A 25525-nucleotide genomic window follows, 5' to 3' on the forward strand; every position below is an offset into this window, starting at 1 on the left:
TTACTTTGAAAAATCAGAGGGAACGTGTTGATGCGGGAAGCAGCTAATCCTTGGGGTACAGTGGCCCTTGGTAGTGCAGGAAAGTCCTGGGGGCCACCTATAACCCACCCTTCTCCTCTACAGCATCTCTCCCTGTAGTCATTCTCCACAGAAGCCCCAGAGAGTGCAGCACTTTGCCACAACAGAGTACTTCTGGGTTCCTGTTTCTTTCTGAGGCGGGCCAAGAACTCTCAGCCCATTGGCAGGGGCGAGATGACGGCCACCCAGCGAGTCCAATGGGCGTCAAGCGCGTCTAGACTTGGTGGACTTGTCAGCGCCTGCCTGGCCTAAATGCCCAACTTGAGCACCGGCCCTTTCCTGCATTCCCCTAACCCTGGCAACGCTGAACAATGGAAAAAAAAAAAAAAAGGCAAAAACAAAAAACATCTTAAAACACACACACACACACACACACACACACACACACACACACACACACACACGGATCCGCGTTCAGAAAGGCGTGCATTTCCCACGCCTGATACGCCGCATCGCAACCTCGCTGCTTTCCGGGCGTGCAGCGCTCATTTACCAATTCCCTTCCTGGGAGCTGCAGACTCCCTCGCTCGGCCCCACTCCGTTTTACCCTTTCCCCAGCTCCCGCCTTAGCCAGAGGCTTCCCCGCCTGCAGCTAGGGTTCGGGCCAAACCGCCTCTCCGAGCACGCCTGCCGCTCCCCGGGCTCCACTTTCACTTTCGGTCCCGGCGGCGGCGGCGGTGGTGGCGGCGGCGCAAGGGTGAGCGCGGCCACAGACCCCCAGGTACAACGCCCCCGAGCCGCGGGGAGGGGACTGCGGGCCGGGAGGAAAGCGCGGCACCGGTCCCTTCCCTGCGCCCGCCGGGAGGGCCTGAGGGCCTGGGGCACGGGTTGAGGGAGACGGGGGGCGGGAGGAGGGAGACGGGGTGCAAGACGCGACGCAAGACAGGGCGCAGGAAGGGCTGGGGAGTCGCTGGCTAGGCCCGAGCCCGCGGGGTACCTGGCGGGTCGGCGGCGGGTCCACCCCTGCCGGTCCCTGTCCCTGTCCCTCCGGGCGCGTGGCCGGCGCGCCTGCTCCGCGGGTCTCCCCGCTATTACGCAGGCGGGAGCCTGCCTCCGCGCTCCGCGTAGCGCCTGGATGCCTGCCAGTCCTCCAGGCCACCGATGCCTGCGCGAGGCCAAAAGGCGGGGTGGGGCGGGCGGCTGGCTCAGGCTTAGGAGGGCACCTGGCCATAGCTGCCAGAGAAACCCAGAGGCTTTGGGTTAAGGACTCTGGTGGGGTGGGAAGCGCGGGCCGTGTGTGTCCATAAGGTCACTTCCCTCTCTGCCTCTCCTGTTCTTCTGGTCGGCAATTCTCTCTCTCTCTTTGGCTCTGGCTCTGGCTGGGTTTTATTCAGATAAAGCACCTCTGTTGACGCAAATTAAAAGTTTTCTATCTGGGTGCGTCACTGGCCAGGTGGGCCTACAAAGTTAATTCCGTGAGGGGAAGGGGAAGAGCACACACTTCCTCACGCTTTTGGATTTGTGTAAGCTAGGTTCAGGAAGAAATTATCTGTTTCCTATTAAACACCCAGAGTATTCGCTTTGAACTCAGGACATGGTCAACAATTAACAAAACAAAACAAAACAAAAAAACTTGAAAATTGGGCACAGTTGTCTCTACCCTGAGGATTTGGAATTAGTATAAGTAGCACATTTTCAGGTGGTACCTGAATAGAAACATTCTAGTACTTTTTTTTTTTTTTTTCAAATTCAGCATTTTTATTATTTACCTACAGTGCTTGTTAATTTCATTGTTCAGGAAATTCTGGAAGAACCTCAATTACTTCTTGATGATCTATTTCATATAGTATAGTCCCCCAATAAAAGGAGGGGAGGCAGAGGTTGCAGTGAGTCAAGATCGCCCCACTGCACTCCAGCCTGGGACACAGAGCGAGACTCCGTCTCAAAAAAAAAAAAAAAAAAAAAAGGATCTTGGTGAAGCTAAAGAAGCAGGGAGTTTATACTTACTGCATTCCAACATTCCAACTTGTTGGATTGCCTTCCAACAAGTTGTGTGAACTTAGCAAAGTTACATGAATGTCTTTGCTTCAGTTACCCCACCTTGAATGAGAATAATAGGCTATTAGAGAGAGTAAGCATGTGTAAAGTGCCTGGCACTTTGGAGGAGCTTAGTAAATATTAGTTCTTTTTCCTCCTTGGCTTCTATTCCTTTAAGTGTTAGTGGAGTGTAACTTCAAAGAGAATTGTACTTCTCTTGGGAAGTGCTGCTTATATTGAGTAGACTACTGTTTTTGAGAGCTTTCTTTTTTTTTTAACTGCATCCCTTTCAGAAAATTGTTAGTAAAACCAGACCCTAGGAGACCAGCCAGAAACATGAAATGCCATGTTTCAAATTGGAACACTTACTATTGGAAGCAAAGCCAAACAAGAGCTAATTTTTCAGGGGAAGAGCCAAACACACGAACATGATCACAGAATCTTGGATGTAGTCTACTGTTTGGGATTAATAAAAGAATTTATCAGTGAAGCCCTTTATTCATTACATGGAGTTTTTACCAAGCCCCACTCATGCACTGCATCCTCCTTGAGACATAACTGTTTCTCTTTGGCCCCCTCATGGACCCAACCCTGCAAAGCCTCTGATACAAGGTTCCAGTACCAACCTCTTCCGCAGCCCATCAGCCTTTCTGTTAGCTCATAACCAGTTGGAATTTCTAGATCTCCTCTGGGGCGGTTGGAGAGGTCTCTGGGACTTCCAGAGTCCTTACATGCTTGAACCTGCCACCTTCACAGAGCCCTCTGGATCCCATCTTGGGGCAAGGGCAGTGCTCATTAAGCTGTTGCTGCCAGTAATTCCATATGGAAAGCAGAACACAAGTTCCATTTACTGTCTAGTTCCTCAACTTCAAGGGAAAAAAAAATGTTCTCCCTTTTCACACTTCCTGTCTCACCTGGGTGGTGCCTTTTGAACTGGGATTATGAGATTTCCAAGACTCTCTCTACTGTGTAGGTATCCTCTCTGGTTTAGCCTCCAGATTGCTCCAGAGGTGAGGAGAAGGGAATTCCCTTGAGCTGTGCATTTGGAAAGGGTGCAAGGAAGTGAGGGGTTAGCGGAGGCCCTCCCGTCATTGCCTTGAATGAGTATCCCATCACATAGAGTTGAAGGGGAAAAGCCAGGGTTTGGCAGGGATGAGCTTTTCAATCTTGGCTTCTCAGTAAAATCTCTGGACAGTTTTAAAAACAAAAAACAAAAAACAAAAAACAAAACCCAAAACAAGAAATCAAACAATCCATAAAACCATACCCTGATCCTATCACCATAGATTCTAGTTTAATTATTGTCAATAAGGACCCAGGCATTGAAAACTTTAAAAGCTTCCTAGGTTACATTAATATGCAGCCAGAGTTGAGAAACTTGACATCTCAGAGAGAGAGAATTCTGTGTACTGTAAACTCTCTAAGGGATCCACGTTGTAAGGTTGCTACTTTTCCCAACTGGAGCAAGAGGAGTTTGGGCCAATCACTTGCATTCACCTGGTATGGGCCCCTGTTGGCAAACACTCATTAGAAAGGTGTGTTTGTGTAAGAGAAATAAAAACTTATGTTTGATTCTTGGGGCATGGATTGCCAACTCCCTTAAAATTCACATTGCCTTTTTTTTTTAGACAGAGTCTTGCTCTGTTGCCAGGCTGGAGTGCAGTGGCGTGATCTCAGCTCACTGCAAGTCTGCCTCCTGGGTTCAAGTGATTCTCCTGCCTCAGCCTCCCAAGTAGCTGGGACTACAGGTGCACGCCACCACACCTAGCTAATTTTTGTATTTTTAGTAGAGATGGGATTTCACCATGTTGGCCAGGATGGTCTCGATCTCTTGACTTTGTGATCTGCCCACCTCGTCCTTCCAAAGTGTTGGGATTACAGGTGTGAGCCACCACGCCCAGCCTAATATTCACATTGCTTATATGTCTGATGGCCTTTAAAATTAAGTGCAATATAGGGTCTGCAGCGTGAATTCCACATGTTCTTGGCAGAATCTTGGAATTACTCCTCTCCCTGCCTTTCATATAACCATTCTCCATCAAGTCCTCTGGGAGTTCCCTTCTGTCCACACTGATTGCCTGAACTGCCTATATGTCCTCCCTTTGTGCCTTAGCTCCTGCCCTGGTTTGCTCTACCTGTGGTGCTGTTAATGCCCTCCTTCATTTCAAAATCTGACCTATGCTTTTACAGTCAAATGCTGCTTTTGTGTGAAGGCATCCCAAGGAGTCACTGCAGCCAGAGTCTCTCTCTCTCTTTGCAAATTTAATTCCATTCTTTCCAACACCTTTTATTATTATTTTAAAAATATTTCACACTTTCCACATTGTGTTTTATTATCTGTGCGTGTTTTCTGTCCTTCCATATTTTGAAATCCTTGAGGGTGGGGCCAGTGTCTTGTGTATTGTTTCGTCCCACTCAGGACTCAGCACACTGCTTGTGTGTTGCAGGCATTCAACATATACTTGGTGGATGATTGTAAGAGAGAATCTAGGTGATTGATAATGTTTGCCACAAACTACTGGGAAAATTAAACTCTTTAAGCTCTTCCTGGCTAAATAAATATGTAGTTAACTTTTGGCATGACAATTTGAGGAAGATACTGAAGTTATTAAAGGTTACTGCTACGTATACTCGCAGGGGCAGTGGAGACTTTGTTCTAGTGGTGGCTGCTGCAGTGTCAGCATTTGATTTCCAGGGCATTACAGTGGCTTTCTCCAATGTCCAGTGTCAGTGAGGAGTGGTAGCTTGATCAGATGTTCCTCTGATATGGTTCTGGTTTTGCTTGTTTCATGAACCTGGCTTCCCAAATGTCCTGCAACTCTGTGACCCATTTAGGGAGCCACTCGTGATCAACTAATGATTCCTTTTCTGCCTACATCAGCCAGAGCTTGTTCAGTTGCTTTCAACGAAGAACTCTGACAGGTTGAATTAATTTAAACTTTGAACATCAAATGATGCTTTCTAGTAGGTGTTAATGATTGTTGCTAACGATAAACATCTTTCTTATATGCAACCATAACATAGGGAAGGTCCTTTTGCTTTCAGGAAAAGAGCTAGTACTTTTGGAATTTTATGTCTATTTCTGTGAATGTTGAGTGGATACATTCTGAAATTATTCTATGTCAATAACAGTTTAATGACATATATTTTTGCTTTTGTACATTTGTGCCACTAGGTAGTTAGAGCAAGAAGATGGTGTTTCCGTCCCTCAAATGGTCCCTTCCAACCATGTCATTTCTACCTTCCTTACTGTTGGCTCTCTTAACTGTGTCCACTCCTTCATGGTGTCAGAGCAGTGAAGCATCTCCAAAAGGTAGTAATGGGATGCCATTTCCTTGGAATAAAATAAGACTTCCTGAGTATGTCATCCCAGTTCATTATGATCTCCTGATCCATGCAAACCTTACCACGCTGACCTTCTGGGGAACCACAGAAGTAGAAATAACAGCCAGTCAGCCCACCAGCACCATCATCCTGCATAGTCACCACCTGCAGATATCTAGGGCCACCCTCAGGAAAGGAGCTGGAGAGAGGCTATCGGAAGAACCGCTTCAGGTCCTGGAACACCCTCCTCAGGAGCAAATCGCGCTGCTGGCTCCTGAGCCCCTCCTTGTCGGGCTCCTGTACACAGTTGTCATTCACTATGCTGGCAATCTTTCGGAGACTTTCCACGGATTTTACAAAAGCACCTACAGAACCAAGGAAGGGGAACTGAGGTATTTTTTTTTTTCTCTTTTTCTTTTAAACTGCAAGTGCTGCCCACGCTAAATTCATTATTTCTGATTGATTATCTTTTAAAATTACCTTTGTTGTTGAACTTTTTCTTCAGTTTTGCTTTTGCATCTTCTTTATAGTGTTAAAAATGGCTTTTTCCCTTGCTTTTTGAATCTCATTTTAAAATTCTAACCAATTTTCTTTCCCCCAGCTCTATCAGAGTAAATATCTATTTGTTTATTTAGTTTGATTTCTGAGACATAATAAACATGGTTAATTTTCCTGACCTATGCATTAGTTTCCTAGGGCTGTTGTAACAAAGTACCACAGACTGGGTGGCTATAAACAACAAAATGTATTCTCTGTCAGGTCTGCAGGCTAGAAGTCTGAAATCAAGGTGTCAGCAGGCCCGTGCTCCCTCCAGACTCTGGTAGAATCCTTCCTTGTGTCTTCCTAGCATCCAGTGATGGCCGTGGATCCCTGGCACTCCATGCCTAGCACCTGCATCGTTCTAGTCTCTCCCTCTGTTAGTGACATGGCCATTCCGTTTCCCTATGTCCCAGTCTCCATCGTCTAATAATGAAACTGGTCATACCGGAGTGGGACCCAGCCTGGTGGCCTCTTCTTCACTCCATGATACCTGTAAAGACCCTATGTCCAAATAAGGTCTTGTGCACAGATACTGCAGGTTAGGACTTCAGCATATCCTATTAGCATCCTATTAGAGGAAATACTTTTAGCTCAGTTAAAAGTTTTTTATAGATCTCTACTCACCTTGCTTTGGTTCTGTTTTTAAGGAGGAGACTTATTTGAGGGAGATTTTATGCTAAGTTTTAAAATGGAATTTTATGTTAGTAGATTATACTAATTTATTTTTCAAATTCCATCTTATTCTATCAAGGTAAAAAAGTAAAATTTGTTTCACTCATAGCCCCCTGAACTAACTACTACTTCTATTTCAGTGGAATATTCTCCCAGACTTCTTTCTGGATATGCATATATGTTATTTTATATAAATGGAATTCTTATATTTTCTCTTTTATAAGGAAATTTTTTAACTTAGTATGTTGGGAAGATGTTTTATATAAATGACTATTACTAGGTATCATTTTAATGATTTTATTAAAATACATAGTTGTATGTTAATATCTTTAATCCCTTGGGAATGGAAATGAAATTATTTCCAGTTTTTCAGTATCAACAGTTACACTTCGATGAACATCTTTGTAAGTTATTTCTTTAGAATAATTGCCTAGAAGTAAAATTGGTAAGCCAAAGAACCTATAAATTTTTTATAAACCTTGTCATTTTTTCTTGCCTCTCACCAATACTGTATATTGGCAGTCTTTTTAGAGCAAAAAAGGCCCCCAAATGATATCTCTTTTTAATTTACATAACTTTGATTAAGGAAGTTGAGCAGCTTTTGATATGTTTGTTAATGATTTGTAGGTTCTTTTATGAATTGCCTGTTTATGATCTTTGACTTTGCCCGAGATTCCCTTGGTTGTTGGCGATTCTTTTTTATTTCATTTCCTTGGTTGTTGGGGATTCTTTTTTATTTTATTTTATTTTACCTTATTTTATTTTTTGAGGTGGAGTCTTGCTCTGTCACCCAGGCTGGAGTGCAATGGCGCAAACTTGGCTCACTGCAACCTCCGCCTCCTGGGTTCAAGCGATTCTCCTGCCTCAGCCTCATGAGTAGCTGCGATTACAGATGCGCACTACCATGCCTGGCTAATTTTTGTATTTTTAGTAGAGATGGGGTTTCACCATGTTGGCCAGGGTGGTCTCGAACTCCTGTCCTCGTGATCCGCCCACCTTGGCCTCTCAAAGTGCCGAGATTACAGGTGTGAGCCACCACTGGGTATTCTTTTACACATTTTTAGGATCTCACTATCTGTTAAGGCTATTAAGTCTTCATCACATACTTCTTACATGAATTTTCCCAGTTTTTTACTTTTTTTAAAACTTTCTTTTGGAGACAGGGTCTGGTTCTGTCGCCCAGGCTGGAGTGCAACAGCGCAATCTCAGGTCACTGAAACTTCTGCCTCATGGGCTCCAACCATCCTCTCACCTCTGCCTCCCGAGTAGCTGGGACTACAGGCATGCACCACCATGCCTGGCTAATTTTTGTAGTTTTGGTAGAGATGGGGTTTGTTGCCCAGGTTGGTCTCACACTCCTGGGCTCAAGTAATCCTCCCACCTCAGCCTCCCCAAAATGTGTTAGGACTACAGGCGTGGGCCACCATGACCATGCCCAGTCTAACTTGTCTTTTAACTTAGTTTATGATAGCTTTTGTGATGTAAAATATTTTTTAGTAGTAAAATCCATCAATCTTATAGTAACTTTAGGAATTATAAAGCCAACACCTGTTTTAGAGTTCCTGGTGCTTCATGCTCAATTTTAATTTCACTTGCCTTAATTTTAGGATACTTGCATCAACACAATTTGAACCCACTGCAGCTAGAATGGCCTTTCCATGTTTTGATGAACCTGCCTTCAAAGCAAGTTTCTCAATCAAAATTCGAAGAGAGCCAAGGCACCTAGCCATCTCCAATATGCCACTGGTGAGTATGCACTCCTGTGTATTTTCTACAGGAAAATCTACTGATTCTCTGTGACTTGCATTACCCCAGTGACAGTCAACATTGGGTCACCTGTTTTGTTTTATTGCCTGGCAGATCGTTACTAACTTTTCTTTTCTTTTTTTTTTTTTTTTTTTTTTTTTTTTTTTTTTGAGGCAGAGTCTCAGTCTGTCGCCGGGGCTGGAGTGCAATGGCCAGATCTCAGCTCACTGCAAGCTCCGCCTCCCGGGTTTACGCCATTCTCCTGCCTCAGCCTCCCGAGTAGCTGGGACTACAGGCGCCCGCCACTTCGCCCGGCTAGTTTTTGTATTTTTAGTAGAGACGGGGTTTCACCGTGTTAGCCAGGATGGTCTCGATCTCCTGACCTCGTGATCCGCCCATCTCGGCCTCCCAAAGTGCTGGGATTACAGGCTTGAGCCACCGCGCCCGGCCAACTTTTCTTTTCATTTACAACCTGTGCTTTTGTTTCAAGCCACAGTTATATGTAATCAAAGTAAAAATTGCCCCTAAAAATGCAAGATTTCAGTAACAGTACCATTCCAGGTTATACATGCTGATAGTAGGGAAGTGGTATAAGAAATTCAGGTGAGGTTTAAATAGTAGTGCCCTTCAAAAAGCACTTTCACCCTCATTTTCTCATATGATCCTTTAAAATGATTTTAAAGGTAATGCTTTGTCAGTAAGGCCGTATTTTTAGCATATAGTTATTTTCTATAATTTACATATACTATATAGTAATATTCACTATATAATTTGTAACTGAATGTACAAAATTGGGCGGACAGAAAAAGAGAATAAAAGTAATCTTTTCGGAATGTTATGGTGCTGAAGGTAAGTCATGATAGATAGCTTAGCTTCCCAAGAGAAACCATTATTCTCCAATCTCAATGCAGATGTGGACATCATTCCCTCTGATTTTTAAAAGTGGCTAGAAGATGATCTTGCCAAATGAATAAAACTGTTCAGTAAGTGCCATTGTCCTTTGATTCTGGTAGTTTAGAAAAGCATCAGCTGGGCCGTCCGTCATTCTGCAGCTGGTATATAACACCTCCTGGAAGCACATCCTTTGTTCAGAAAAACTCACTGGGGATGAGACTCAGGGTAGAGTAGGCTTTGCCTAGAGTCCTGAGGGATGAACAACTTTGTCCCTGTGCTGACTGGGGAAGCAGTGTCGTAGCATGGAGAGATACCAGGAGCCACAGACCGACCTCTAGTATGGTACTTCTCAACCTTAAAACTCTATACCTACCTGCCTTCATACCATAAGGATGCCTTCCTCAAACAAGATTCGGATCTCCCACCCCACACCAGAGGGCTATCCTCTGTGAAAACCACTCTTCTGCAAATTTTCCTACCAGCCAAGAACTTTTGTCCCCACTCCCACTCTTGTATATGAAAAGACAAGAAACAATTATGCTATATTTCTAATATAAATTTAAGATACAGGATGTGCTTTTTCAAAATATAGTCCTCTCCCCCAGTATTGTGGCATGACTCCCTGGTACAGAAGTGAGTTCTTTAATTGGTGAATCAAAGTTCTAGGAGAATAAAGGATCAGGGATGGGAAGGAGACAGGAGAGAGACTGAAGGACCAAACAGGATTAGTGGAGAAATTTGTAGGCTTTCAGAAGAAAGACCGGGAGCTTTGGAAGCTCCACGAAGATGCTACAGTCTAAATCCATGGATATCCAGGATCCACTTATTGAAGATAGGAAAACAACTTTTTTTTTGAGGATAGGAAAACCTCTAATGCAATGTTGTCCCTTTGGACAGAAACGTCTCTCACTAACAGAAATCTAGTATGAGCAGCCTGACCTCAGGCTGCAGATATTGAGCTCAGGGGAAAACAATGAGGTCTCAAAAGATCTTTTTGGAGACCAGAAAAACAAAATATATACCATTGGGACACTAAAGCTTTTGGGCATGGGGCAGAAATTAATCACATTTAAATTTGAATTAATTTAATCAGGTTATTTTCCTACTAATTAACACAACTCGAGAATGGACATTTTTGGCCAGGTGTGGTGGTTCATGACTGTAATCCAGCACTTTGGGAGGCTGAGGCAGGTGGATCACCTGAGGTCAGCCTGGCCAACATGGTAAAACCCTGTCTCTACTAAAAATACAAAATTAGTTGGGCTTGGTGGCACATGTCTGTAATCTTAGCTACTCGGGAAGCTGAGGCAGGAGAGTTGCTTGAACTCGGGAGGTGGAGGTTGCAGTGAACCGAGATAGCACCATTGCACTCCAGCCTGGGTGACAGAGTGAGATCCCATCTCAAAAAAAAAAAAAAAAAAAAAAGGAAATTTTTGTTGTGGGTAGGCAGAAGCAGAATGCATTTAAAAAGAAAAGATGATTTGGGATCCTTTATGAGTAATCCTAGGCTGGCTAACAGAGTTGGTTTGAATGACCAAATGGTGACCAGAAGTTGGTGGCTGATGGGTATTAAGAAGGATGAGGGCCAGGTAAGGTGGCTTGTGGTTGTAATCCTAACACTTTGGGAGGCAGAAGAAGAGGATTTCTTGAGGTCAGGAGTCCAAGACCAGCCGGGGCAGCATAGCAAGACCCTATCTCTCAAAACAAAACAAAAAAAAAGATGAGGGCAGAGCAACAGAAGTGAGTATAGGATTACAGGAAAAATGCCCGTGACCGTGGTTTCACTTGGCTAATTCTGGCTGGTTCTTTTTCCAAGGTCTCATCTCCGTGCTTTTTATTGCTAAGGTGTTAGACTTTTTTGTTTAGGGGCAGACCTCTAAGACTGTACCTCCATCAACCATACCCCACCTTTACTCTCTGATTGGACTTAAAAAGGTGATTCCAATGAAGCAAATCTAAGTTTGGAAGAAGCTTTGCAAGAGCATGCCCAGGAATAGGTTACTTTCAATTATACAGAAGAACAGAAGCTCTTTTAGGTACTACAGGGTTATATATTTTCCCCGTTGCGTATATGCGCAACAGCTCGACATTGCATTGCCAGATAATTCTCAAACGTGTATTTAAGGACAAATGAATCAGCCACATCTTCGAAAAACTCACAATCTCGGTTTTGCTTCATCTCATCCGGGTTATCAATCCACATATGCCAAATATTAGTCTGTTTGCAACCATCTGAATTATTTAAAAGAAACTGAGTATTGATAGTTGCACAACTTTATGATTACATTAAGAGCCACTGAATTGTTTTTATTTTTATTTTTTTATTATTTATTTATTTATTTATTTTTATTTTATTATTATTATACTTTAAGTTCTAGGGTACATGTGCATAATGTGCAGGTTTGTTATATATGTATACTTGTGCCATGTTGTGTGCTGCACCCATCAACTCATCAGCACCCATCAATTCATCATTTATATCAGGTATAACTCCCAATGCAATCCCTCCCCCCTCCCCTCTCCCCATGATAGGCCCCGGTGTGTGATGTTCCCCTTCCCGAGTCCAAGTGATCTCATTGTTCATTTCCCACCTATGAGTGAGAACATGCAGTGTTTGGTTTTCTGTTCTTGTGATAGTTTGCTAAGAATGATGGTTTCCAGCTGCATCCATGTCCCTACAAAGGACGCAAACTCATCCTTTTTTATGGCTGCATAGTATTCCATGGCGCATATGTGCCACATTTTCTTTTTTTTTTTTTTTTTTTTTTTGAGATGGAGTCTCACTCTGTCACCCAGGCTGGAGTGCTGTGGCCGGATCTCAGCTCACTGCAAGCTCCACCTCCCGGGTTCACGCCATTCTCCTGCCTCAGCCTCCCAGGTAGCTGGGACTACAGGCGCCGCCACCTCGCCCGGCTAGTTTTTTGTAGTTTTTAGTAGAGACGGGGTTTCACCGTGTTAGCCAGGATGGTCTCGATATCCTGACCTCGTGATCCGCCCATCTCGGCCTCCCAAAGTGCTGGGATTACAGGCTTGAGCCACCGCGCCCGGCCATGTGCCACATTTTCTTAATCCAGTCTGTCACAGATGGACATTTGGGTTGATTCCAAGTCTTTGCTATTGTGAATAGTGCCGCAGTAAACATACGTGTGCATGTGTCTTTATAGCAGCATGATTTATAATCCTTTGGGTATATAACCAGTAGTGGGATGGCTGGGTCATATGGTACCTCTAGTTCTAGATCCTTGAGGAATTGCCATACTGTTTTCCATAATGGTTGAACTAGTTTACAATCTCACCAACAGTGTAAAAGTGTTCCTATTTCTCCACATCCTCTCCAACACCTGTTGTTTCCTGACTTTTCAATGATTGCCATTCGAACTGGTGTGAGATGGTATCTCATTGTGGTTTTGATTTGCATTTCTCTGATGGCCAGTGATGATGAGCATTTTTTCATGTGTCTGTTGGCTGTATGAATGTCTTCTTTTCAGAAATGTCTGTTCATATCCTTTGCCCACTTTTTGATGGGGTTGTTTGTTTTTTTCTTGTAAATTTGTTTGAGTTCTTTGTAAGTTCTGGATATCAGCCCTTTGTCAGATGAGTAGTTTGCAAAAATCTTCTCCCATTCTGTGGGTTGCCTGTTCACTCTGATGGTAGTTTCTTTTGCTGTGCAGAAGCTCTTTAGTTTAATTAGATCCCATGTGTCAATTTTGGCTTTTGCTGCCGTTGCTTTTGGTGTTTTAGACATGAAGTCCTTGCCCGTGCCTATGTCCTGAATGGTACTACCTAGGTTTTCTTCTAGGGTTTTTATGGTTTTAGGTCTAACATTGAAGTCTCTAATCCATCTTAAATTAATTTTCGTATAAGGAGTAAGGAAAGGATCCAGTTTCAGCTTTCTACTTATGGCTAGCCAATTTTCCCAGCACCATTCATTAAATAGGGAATCCTTTCCCCATTTCTTGTTTCTCTCAGGTTTGTCAAAGATCAGATGGCTGTAGATGTGTGGTATTATTTCTGAGGACTCTGTTCTGTTCCATTGGTCTATATCTCTGTTTTGGTACCAGTACCATGCTGTTTTGGTTACTGTAGCCTTGTAGTATAGTTTGAAGTCAGGTAGCGTGATGCCTCCAGCTTTGTCCTTTTGACTTAAGATTGTCTTGGCAATGCAGGCTCTTTTTTGGTTCCGTATGAACTTTAAAGCAGTTTTTTCCAATTCTGTGAAGAAACTCATTGGTAGCTTGATGGGGATGGCATTGAATCTATAAATAACCTTGGGCAGTATGGCCATTTTCACGATATTGATTCTTCCTATCCATGAGCATGGTATGTTCTTCCATTTGTTTGTGTCCTCTTTGATTTCACTGAGCAGTGGTTTGTAGTTCTCCTTGAAGAGGTCCTTGACATCCCTTGTAAGTTGGATTCCTAGGTATTTTATTCTCTTTGAAGCAATTGGGAATGGAAGTTCATTCATGATTTGAGAGCCACTGAATTGTAAACTTTAAAATGGTAAGTTTTATGGTATATGAATTATATCTCAATAAAAAAAGAAATTGAGTAGAACTGTTTGACCTTAATATCTAAATTATAATTAGATATCGGGAAGATAACTTTTAAAGTAATTATAGAAGCGTCATTAGACAGGGTCTGCCTCTGTCACCCAGGCAGGAGTACAGTTGCTCAATCTTGGCTCATTGCAACCTCCACCTCCCAGGCTTAAGGCATCCTCCCACCTCAGCCTCCCCAGTAGCTGTGACCACAGGCACGCACCACTGGTAGGGCTAATTTTTGTTTTTTTTTTTGTTTTTTTTTTGTTTTTTTTTGTAGAGATAAGGTTTCATCATGTTGCTCAGGCTGGTGGCAAACTCCTGAGCTCAAGCAATCTGTCTACCTCGGACTCCACAAGTGCTGGGATTGATATAGTTTTAATATTATGTCTGATAATTAGGAAATTTCTCAAGTTCAGTGTATTGCATAATTGGATTACTTGATAATTTGAATTATTCTGATTTTAGGTGAAATCTGTGACTGTTGCTGAAGGACTCATAGAAGACCATTTTGATGTCACTGTGAAGATGAGTACCTATCTAGTGGCCTTCATTATTTCAGATTTTGAGTCTGTCAGCAAGATAACCAAGAGTGGAGTCAAGGTGAGTCTGTGATTGTAACATATGGTGACCAACTTGTTCTGGTTTGCCTGGAACTGGTTTTAAAACTGGAAGTCTGGCTGAGCACAGTGGTTTGTGCCTGTAAACCCAACATAAACCCAACACTTTGGGAGGCTGACATAGAAGAATCACTTGAGGCCAGGGGTTTGAGACCAGCCCGGACAACACAGTGAGAACCTGTCTCTGCAAAAAATAAAATAATTAGCCAGGCATGGTTCCTTGTGCCTGCTACTAGTCTTAGCTACTGGGGAGGCTGAGGTGGGAGGACCCCTTGAGCCCAGGAGTTTGAGGCTTCACTGAGATATGATTGTGCACTCCAGCCTGGGCAACAGAGCAAAACCGTGTCTCTAAACAAACAAAGACAAAACCAAATAACAAAATCCTGGAAGTCCTGCATCCTGGGAACCTCCTCAGTCTCAGGCAAACCGGGATGTTTGACCAGCCTGTTGTCATGGATGCTCATTTGTATAGTGAGGTTCTAATAACAACAACGTGGAGAGAGTGTGGCCTGGCCTGAGTCGTGATCCTGGCTTCACCGCAGCCACTTCACTGACTCTCTGACCTTGGCCTTATTCCCTCTGGAACTTAGTATTTACTTCTTTGGAAGGTATAACTTGGATTAGATCCTGCAATGGTCTATAAGGTTGTTTCTGGTTATGACTTTCTGCAGTTTGGAAGTAAATGTTACTATCTGGCAGGGGATTTCTGGCTATGGTAAGGAAGATAGAGCAACCTGCTTGGAATGGCCAGAGGTTTTGGGCCAGGTAACACTGGAATGCTGGAGAGAAAAATCTTGTTTCAAGGCACACTTGTTCCTCATTTGGGTACCATTGCATAGTGGTCAACCAATACAACTGTGTGCCATAGCTCGGAATGCAAACTGGTTTTTCTGAGGGGAGGAAGGGATGCTTTGTTTGAAGATACCTTATGTATTTGTGCTGGTTTTTACTGAGGCCTGGGTAGATGGGGATTCCCTGCTGAATTGCTTTGGGTTCCTCTAGTGCTGAGATTTCTTATTCTTGTGGAGGTATCTTTACTTACCTGGGGATTTGAAGATGACGCTTGAGACTCGGATGAAGGGAACATTTTTAATTCAGCAGTGAAACTAATCAGCAAAAACACCTGCCCCTTGTTTTGCCACTTATCTGAATCTCTTAGAAATGATTATTTTAATAATGTCTAATCTATACTAATATTTTTAATTCTTTCATTTCTGTAAACACATTAAGCATGCATATTATATATCTGTGTCTGGTAATTGTTTTATCTGAATTCTTTGTGTATTTGATTTTGTGGTTTGTTTTTTCTGCTGGCTCTTGCTTATGGTATCTTGTTTCCTTGCTTGTATTATGAATTATGTTTGTGAGCTTATGTTACCTGAGTCTAAAGTGGATTATTCCAGAGAGAAATTGTATTTGCTCTTGCAGAGTGTCTGGAAGTACTTACTGGTCCAGCGATCACTTTACTTGTAGTTTCCTTGACAAAGGGTAGTTATTTCTAGTTTACCTTTACATTAAGGGCCTGGCCTTTGGGTACTAGCTTTATGTAGGGGTTGTATGTCTTGTTAGACTTTCTACTTTGGGCAGGCCCTGGACTTGGTCTCTTAACTGCGGAGTCCTTCAATGCCATTAGAACCAAAGCTCAAGTCCAGCTGTGTTGGGCTACTGCCATCAGGGCTAAAGCTGGCTGCAGTGCTCTCCTGACATTAGAGGGTCCAGCTGTCATTTCACTTTTGCCTCTAAATCTTGCTTTCTCATTTGCCATCTTATAAACACATTTAAGAAGACTTTATATATGTTACCCAACATTTGCTGTTGTTTTCAGAAGGGGGATTAATCAGGAACAGTCTATATTAATGCAAGAAATGGAATTCCCAATTATTTTCCTTAATATTGACAACCATATCCCACAATATGAGGACATTAATGTCAGTCTTCTACACAATGTGGAGAGAAGCCACTTAAGATATTTGAATTCCTTTCTTGTGCCTTCCACTTTAGGTTTCTGTATATGCTGTGCCAGACAAGATAAATCAAGCAGATTATGCACTGGATGCTGCGGTGACTCTTCTAGATTTTTATGAGGATTATTTCAACATACCGTATCCCCTACCCAAACAAGGTAGAGATTTTGTACAGATACTACACATGACGTCATGACGTTTGATGAACACAGCCATAGATTTGTCATTATAATTGGCGCATCCCTGTGGTTACCTCAGCAGCCCCTCAAGCCACAAAAATCCCAGCAAGTGACAAACCTGCAGTTGATCTTTCTGAGCATCTTCTCACCTTTGATGTGTACAGTAACTTCTAGTGATAGTGAAGAAGGCAGATCTTCATAGAGTTCCTGAGGCACATGGCATGGGGACTCTTTTGCCTTCTGACTTTATTAGTGGGCAGACAGCACAGGGAAGAGGCTACGTTTTTCCTTACTGGCACCTGCTTGGCAGGAACACAGAGGATGCTCAACAAACTGTTTTGAATGAATAAATGTATATAGTATAAGACAATCTGCATTTTATTTCTTACACGAGCCCTTAAAACTATTGTATGTTTGATTTTTTAGGTATATGTGGGTCTTGGGCATTCAAAATAGAGTGGATTATTTTAATTGTTAAGTTTTTCAATTTCCAGTCTCCTCATCAGAAGGTTAGAAATGGAGTCAAGAGGCCTGAAGAGGCCGGGCACAGTGGCTTGTGTCTTGTAATCTCAGCACTTTGGCTCATGTCTTGTAATGTCAGCACTTTGGGAGGCCGGGCAGGTGGATTGCTTGAGCCCAGGAGTTTGAGACCAGCCTGGGCAACATGGCAAAACCCTGTTTCCACAAGAAATATAAAAATATTAGCTGAGTGTGGAGGTGCACTCCTGTAGTCCCAGCTACTTGGGAGGCTGAGTGGGAGGATCACCTGAGCTTGGGAGGTTGAGGCTGCAGTGAGGTGTAATTATGCCACTGCAAGTGCACTCCAGTATGAGTGACAGAGTGAGAGCCTGTTTCCAAAAAAAAAAAAAAAAAAAAAAGGCCTGGGATGCAAGTCTGACTTTGCCACATTTATAGCAAAGTGACACTGAGTCACTAAGCTTCTTTTTCTCCATTGTGAAAGATTCTTCCAGTCTAGAGCTCCATGATTATGCCCGGTTAACCGGTTGAAATACCTATCCGTTCTGAAGATTAGTGTGTTTGGGGGAATGTGTAGCTTTGAGACTGGTAATGTATTTTATTACTTCCTTCCCAAGATCTTGCTGCTATTCCCGACTTTCAATCTGGTGCTATGGAAAACTGGGGACTAACAACATATAGAGAATCTGCTCTATTGTTTGATGCGGAAAAGTCTCCTGCATCAAGTAAGCTTGGCATCACAATGATTGTGGCCCATGAACTGGCCCACCAGGTATAAGCTCACTCACACTTTTAAAAAAGTATGAACTACATTTATATTGCTTTTTTGGGACATATAAGGCTATTTATATATTATAATTTTTACTCTGTCTTTTTTTTTCATAGGAAAAACTGTTTCTCCAAAGCATTAGTTTTTATGTCTTATAATACATGTTGAAAGTCTTTTTATTTTTACCTTGATTAAATATTGGTCCTGAAAATATATGTTAACATTCATAAACTTATATTAGACATCTAAAATATACTTCTTTCTGAATGTCTTTGTTTATGGCTGCCAGTCTAGATAATAGGTATCCAGTCTCCATGGAAATGTGTGAATAAACTGAGTCATGTTGTGTTTTTAGTGGTTTGGGAACCTGGTCACTATGGAATGGTGGAGTGATCTTTGGCTAAATGAGGGATTTGCCAAATTTATGGAGTTTGTGTCTGTCAGTGTGACCCATCCTGAACTGAAAGTTGTAAGTAATTATTTATCCTTTACATTTTAGGTTAATTTGTTGTTTTGTTCAATATTGCTGGAAAATATTTACTAATCTTTGATTATAGAATTTATAAAAAGAATTCATTGATAACTTCCTTGACAGTTTAGATATGAATCGTGTTGCAGAAATGCTAGTGAACTTTCAAGATATATCACAAAGACTTATTTACAAACTCAGTTGTGAATCTATGATTGTTTGTGAATTGTCAAATTTTATCTTTCTTAATATCAAAGAAATAGAAATAATGGCAACCTAAATGTTCCATTTCATTTTCCTGACCTTCAGGTTGCTCATTGCAGAATTATTAGGTATAGATTGCTGATATCTCAATAGGACCCTACTTGCCAGATCAAATGAGTTATACTTAAGGTAATTGCACATTTGATTGTATAACAACCTAGGCTTCTGGGTCACAAATTTATTGCTTTGGAACTGCTATAGGGTTTATTTTTTAAATCACTATGTTTAACTTAAGAAAATCACATATAGCAAAATTAAACTTATTTTATGTAAAAATTTTTTTATCCTACTCCAATGATGCTTTTCATTTGTAAATATTTATTCCTATTTTCATCTGCCACATACATTATTTAAAATATACATTTGTGAATATTTATTACTGCCTATTTTCATCTGCCTGTGTACATAATTAGAAAGTACATATCAATATTGCATTATAATGGATCATAAATATTTTCTTACGTTTCTACATAATCTTTAGTAATAAAAATGATTATGGATACATATTATCCTATTGAGCTAATGTGCTCTAATAAAGCTGGTTAAAGTTCTCCATTTCTTTTCGTTACATGTGGTTTTTTTTTTTTTTTTTTTTTTTTTTGAGACGGAGTCTGGCTCTGTCGCCCCGGCTGGAGTGCGGTGGCCGGATCTCAGCGCAAGCTCCGCCTCCCGGGTTTACGCCATTCTCCTGCCTCCGCCTCCCAAGTAGCTGGGACTACAGGCGCCCGCCTAGTTTTTTGTATTCTTTAGTAGAGACGGGATTTCACCGTATTAGCCAGGATGGTCTCGATCTCCTGACCTTGTGATCCGCCCGTCTCGGCCTCCCAAAGTGCTGGGATTACAGGCTTGAGCCACCGCGCCCGGCCCGTTACATGTTTTTAAAGGTAAGTATCTTTGCTCTAAAACAGTACAGACAATGATTGGAAATGTTGAAATTACTATGCAGTTTAGTTTCTTGTTTTGTTACTGTTTGGCTATAGGCATCGTTTCGTTTTTAGATTAATACGAATTTTTCTTTATTCTAAAGTATTTAAGATGAACAAAATCTATAATGTTTACCTAAAATCATTGTTTCTTGGGTGGTTTTTAGAATATATTAATTCTATTTTGTTTCATAAATATTAGGAAATATGGAATAAGTTGCCCCCAAAATGTGAAGTATGGACTTCTTGCCTCAGATAAAACGTCCCACCTTTGACATTTTTTATCTAAATGTAAATCATAGGTGATGTTTTCTTTTTTCTGTCTCAATAGGAAGATTATTTCTTTGGCAAATGTTTTGATGCAATGGAGGTAGATGCTTTAAATTCCTCACACCCTGTGTCTACACCTGTGGAGAATCCTGCTCAGATCCGGGAGATGTTTGATGATGTTTCTTATGATAAGGTACAAGTAGATTGAGTAAAAGGATACAGTTTGGATACTAAAGTTATACATACTGGGGTGGAGAAGTTATAGGGAAGGTTGTGGGGTTAAACCCACATTGAATGCCTTCTCTCTTGACACGGCTGGCTGGAGTTAACTCTTTTAGGCCTAACTTGCAGTTTGCCTCATAACCCTAAAGACTATTTTATGGGAAATTCTTCATATATTCTTTCTTGGGTTGAAAATTCATGGCTTACAGAAACTCTGCTTTTATTTATCATTCAACAAATAGGTATTGATTGAGCATCAACTTTGTACTATACAAAAATTCCTGCCCTCGTGTAGCTTACTTTTCAAGGCCTTCAGCAATGGTTAATATTGTTGAGATGCAAATAATTGTCTTGCACAGTGTTTTTAGTAATAGAGTTGGGAATTGTTGCCAACAGTTTAATGATTGGGAGATTTTATGTAAAATCCAGATTTCTAGCTTCTCTTGGGGAAGAAAAAGGAGGATTTTGCCATGGTATTTCCTTTGCAGCATAAGCTGGAGCTAAGTTATTGTTCTCTCTTTGTAAGATCAAGGCTCTGCTTTTCCACTTCCCCTACCATTCCCAACTGTTCTGTTGTCTTCTCACCGAGGCTGAGAATGTGTTGCCAGTTACCATTGTGCTTGGCTGTTGTTTTACTGGTAGCAAATAGAAAAGTCTTTCTGCTTGCATGTTTCCATTGAAAGTCCAGGGGAAAAAGAATGTAAAAGAGCGTTCTTCTTATCATTGGACTATTTCCTTTATTTATATGCCCTGTCATATGCCACTGAAGGCATTTGAGTTTGTGACTTGGCATCCGTGGTAATGGGAGTAGAGGGGAAAAGAGCCCTTTACCCAAGAATACAGGGTGTCTGGGAAGACTCTTGTTCCCTTTCTCCAGCTCCATCAGCCCTCCATGCTCAAGGCTGCCTGGGCTCCCTGGACATACCCACTTTTCCTTCCCTGGCATCTACCTCTGCTTCCATCTCTAATGCTCCACCCCTTGTTGTACTGGCCTCTCCCTAGTCCTGCCCTGGAGTGGCAGTGGGAGAGCCAGGTAGTAGCTGAAGGTCCAATGTTTAATCTGTACCATTATCCACTCACATGTGAACAAAAGGAGTTGGCAGATGATGCCAATTTGCCCCATGAGGAGGTCTGGCTACTGATAGAAAATAAGGGCCCCAGTGGGCTCAGAGCATAAACAATCACATTAGACAAATCCCCTGCCTAAACAGGTCCAAGTTTAACCTGCTTATGCTGTTTCACAAATTGCCAGACATTAACAATGTTACTGCAGTTGCATTTTCAAAGAAATGTGTTTGATTGCAAAAGAATATGTGATTTCAGATGAGATTGCAACCAAACTATAGATAACAATTATTTCTATTATCTTTTCAGGGAGCTTGTATTCTGAATATGCTAAGGGAGTATCTTAGTGCTGATGCATTTAAAAGTGGTATTGTACAGTATCTCCAGAAGCATAGCTATAAAAATACAAAAAACGAGGACCTGTGGGATAGTATGGCAAGTGTGAGTATGTTTTTGAATATCTCTGCATTTGGGATTGACAGGCTTATCATTTTGTTTTGTTTCCCCAGAATCATCTTAATCCCTCTGAGGAGAATAATTGTTTTCTATAGAAATAAGAGTGATGTGTTTAGTTTTGGTTTTTAGATTTGCCCTACAGACGGTGTAAAAGGGATGGATGGCTTTTGCTCTGGAAGTCAACATTCATCTTCATTCTCAGTAAGTTTCTATATCTGTACATGTTCCCCCAAGCACATTCTTTTACTACATATTCTTTGAAAGATAGCTCTGTGCCAAACTTTCTGAGGTCCGTGATTATATCACCCTCTTTCCAGATAAGACTGCATTTAAACTATACCAGACTCATAATCTTTTTCAGTTTTTCTTAAAATGTGTCTATACAGGAGGGTTGCAGAGCTTTCCTTGGTAATGCTTCTCACTGATACTGATTTCTTCAGCTTCACTATGTAAAGCAGTGAATTTATGACATTTCTATAGCAGATTATGGCTGCATTGTAGCAGTCAAAATGATATGTCAGTCATTTCCAGAGTTCTGCATTTGTACAAAGATAGTGGCACTGAGCATTCTTGAACACTTGCCATGAATCAGGCACATGTTAAGCACTTATATGTATTATCTCCTTTACTCTTCATAATAAACCTGTGAGCCGGGTACTATTAGTATCCCTATTTTTAAAGTTGAGAACATGAAATACAAAGACATTTGGTTGGTAAATTGCAGAGCAGATATTTGAATTTAGATCTAACTCATGTTTTTAACTGCTAAGCTATAAAGTATTCATAACATCTAGTCACAAAACAGCCTGAGTCTCTGTTCATCTGGACTTGTGGGATGTTTTCAGAGGAAGCTGAGGGTGAGTCTGGGGATTCAACAGAATTTTGTCTTTCTTTTTTCTTTTAATATTTTTTACTTTCTTGGCTTTTTTTGTTCCTAGAGATTGCTTTGTTCAGTAGTTTCTAGATTTGTCCTGTGGCACATGTTATCTTTTTTAGTAATACTTTTTTTTTTTTTTTTGAGACAGAGTCTCAGTCTGTCGCCCAGGCTGGAGTGCAGTGGTGCGATCTCAGCTCACTATAGCCTCTGCCTCCCCGGTTCTAGCAATTCTCTTGCCTCAGCCTTCCAGGTAGCTGGGATTACAGGCATGCGCCACTATGCCTAGTTAATTTTTGTATTCTTAGTAGAGACTGGGTTTCGCCTTGTTCGCCAGACTGGTCTTGAACTCCTGACCTCCAGTGACCCACCCACCTCAGACTCCCAACGTGCTAGGATTACAGGCATGAGCCACCACACCCAGTCTTTACTACCTTTTAAATAATTTCTTAAAAGCTTTTTTAGTATCAAAAAACAGCTCCCTTTGAGTTCCCACTATTTGTTGAGTGTGGGTCATCTCTGTGTTCTTACTTTCGAAACACAGGCTCTTGACTGAACATTGTTTTCACCTTGCTTGTATGAAACCAGCATAGTTATGTAGGTATTGAAAACCTGGCACTTTCTCTCCCTTCTCCTCCTTCATTCATTCACATGCCTGCTTTGTGCCCAGTGTTATTGCCAGCCCCAAAGTGTGCCTGGCAGAACTAGGTATGCTACCTGTCCTTTAGACACGTATGTGTAGTGGAGGAAAATGACACGCAAACAGTTGGTGCTTTAATGGAGGTGTGATGGCTGGGAACATCACACTGAGAAAGGGATCAGAAAACACTCCAAAGAGGGGAGGTTGGCAACTGGTAGTGACTGAGCACAAGCTGGTGTTCTGTCTTTTCTTAGAATTGGGTTAAGTGGGTGATGTGTCTGCTTTTTTGTGTACACACCAGCATTGGCATCAGGAAGGACTGGATGTGAAAACCATGATGAACACTTGGACACTGCAGAAGGGTTTTCCCCTGATAACCATCACAGTGAGGGGGAGGAATGTACACATGAAGCAAGAGCACTACATGAAGGGCTCTGAAGGCGCCCCGGACACTGGGTAATGCTCATAGAGTAAAATTTGTTTTGTTGTCTAGGTAACATCTGCCTTGGAGGATGGAACCTTGTTTTTAAAATAATGCCCTTACCGCTATTGCTCAAATATTTCAACTGCATCTGTGTATCCTATGAAGGTGACTTATACTCCCTGCCCCCATCTTCCCAAAAGGATTAAGGAGGCTTTAAACCTTGGTTATTCTCAGTAAAGTTGATGATATAATTACTTTAACATTCTCATATTTTGTAATTTGATATGATGGTAATTTCTGGTTACTGGCTTGAAATCAGCTCCAACCTAAGCAACTGCTACTAGATTACAATAGCGCCTAGCATTTGGTTGGAGCTGAGGACAAAAATATTTAGGTGATTTCTGAGAATTATGAGAGACTCAGTTGTCTTCCGAGTTAGATTTGTTCGTCAGCTTAGTGCTATAGAAGAATATTATTAGAAACAAGATGCTGCAACTTGATTGACCCTGGATGGATACCATTAAAAAATTCTTTTATCTTGAAACAATTTCAGATATATGAAAAGTTACAAGAATAGCACAACAAATTCCTATATATCCTTTACCTAGATACATGTTAACTCTTTATTCCTTTACTTTCTTCACCTCTCTCTCTCTCTCCTTTCTCTCTCTCTCTCTGTGTGTGTGTATACACACACACACACACACACATATATATATGTTTGTGTGGATATATATGTGTGTGTGTGTGTGTATACCTCCCTCCCCTATCTTCCCAAAAGGATTAAGGAGGCTTTAAATCTTGATTAATCGATATCCATCTATCTACATAGACACCCATATACATATCTCTGTATGTATATACTTGGCATGTGTTTTTCTGAACTGTTTGACAGTAAGTTGGTGACATGATTCCCCTTCAAACCTAAGTGCTTCAGCATAGTATTTTCTAAAAAACAAGAACACTTATGGCCAGTCACGGTGGCTCACGCCTGTAATCCCAGCACTTTGGGAAGCCGAGGCAGGAGGATCATGTGAGGTCAGGAGTTCGAGACCAGCCTGGCCAACATGGTGAAATGCCATCTCTACTAAAAATACAAAAATTAGTCGGGCATGGTGGCGGGCGCCTGTAGGCCCAGCTACTCAGGAGGGTGAGGCAGGAGAATTGCTTGAACCCAGGAGGTGGAGGCTGCAGTGAGCCGAGATCCCACCACTGCACTCCAGCCTGGGCGACAGAGCAAAACTCCATCTCCAAACAAACAAACAAACAAAAACAAGAACATTCACTTATATAACCATAGCCACAGTACAATTATCCAAATTGGGAAATAAACTTGATACAATACTGTTATCTATAAATCCCATTCAACTTTTTCCAGTTGTCCTAAAAATATCTTTAGAGCAAAATAGAAAATAAATTCTGACTTAAGATTTAATATAGGATCACATATTTTATTTAGTTGTTGCATCCTTTTGGTCTCCATGTTTTTCTGAAATAGCTTTTTAGTCTTTTTTGGGCTTCTTGATATTGACATTTTTGAAGAGTACAGGTCAGTTATTTTATAGAATGTCTTTCAGTTTGGATTTTCTGCTGTTTCTCCATGATCAGATTCAGTTTATGTATCATTGACAGGAATCCCAAGGAGGTGATGTTGTGTCCTTCCTAGTATATGATTCAGGAGGCACATGACTCCTGAAGTTAGGCCTCTGAGATGCAATCAGCCAATCACTGTAAAAAGGCTTTCAAGGTTCACTTGAGTCCAAATTCTTAGCTCTGCTCAAGGAGTCCAAGAAAAAGAAATAGTGCCTGAGCTGACACTCCCTGCAAAGTTGGAAAACAGACTGGGGATGTTTTGAGAGCTTGGCTGTAGCAGTTTTGGTACTATCTTGTTCTAACTAACCAGTGCCTGGCACATGATAGGTGATTTAATAACTGCTTATTGAATTGAATCAACAAATGAACAATCCATCTCTCCTTTCTTTTAGGTACCTGTGGCATGTTCCATTGACGTTCATCACCAGCAAATCAGACATGGTCCATCGATTTTTGCTAAAAACAAAAATAGGTAATTTATTTTGGAAACAACCAGTTTAATTCAAGGAGGAATGTGAAAATGTGTAGGGTTAAAATGTTATTT

The 25525-nt window shown here is 41.6% G+C and overlaps 1 protein-coding gene across 4 annotated transcripts in view; it reads left to right on the plus strand.

The window, feature by feature from the left end:
- The first annotated feature begins 432 nt into the window (after positions 1-432).
- ERAP1 (endoplasmic reticulum aminopeptidase 1) overlaps positions 433-25525 on the plus strand; it is a 52564-nt gene continuing 27471 nt past the window's right edge. For 3 of the 4 annotated variants that reach the window (XM_010353760.2, XM_010353758.2, XM_030927268.1), the window contains exons 1-12: positions 433-799; positions 5231-5771; positions 8199-8337; positions 14241-14375; positions 16394-16514; positions 17630-17784; positions 18137-18250; positions 19769-19900; positions 21304-21435; positions 21580-21651; positions 23266-23420; positions 25374-25453. In XM_010353760.2, the coding sequence (XP_010352062.1) occupies positions 5248-5771; positions 8199-8337; positions 14241-14375; positions 16394-16514; positions 17630-17784; positions 18137-18250; positions 19769-19900; positions 21304-21435; positions 21580-21651; positions 23266-23420; positions 25374-25453 (1759 nt within the window). In that variant the 5' untranslated portion in view covers positions 433-799; positions 5231-5247. The remainder of the gene's footprint in view (positions 800-5230; positions 5772-8198; positions 8338-14240; positions 14376-16393; positions 16515-17629; positions 17785-18136; positions 18251-19768; positions 19901-21303; positions 21436-21579; positions 21652-23265; positions 23421-25373; positions 25454-25525) is intronic. The other variant, XM_030927269.1, reaches the window with a different exon arrangement.

This window comes from Rhinopithecus roxellana, chromosome 3 (genome assembly GCF_007565055.1).
Source record: "Rhinopithecus roxellana isolate Shanxi Qingling chromosome 3, ASM756505v1, whole genome shotgun sequence".
Classification (NCBI taxonomy): Eukaryota; Metazoa; Chordata; class Mammalia; order Primates; family Cercopithecidae; genus Rhinopithecus; species Rhinopithecus roxellana.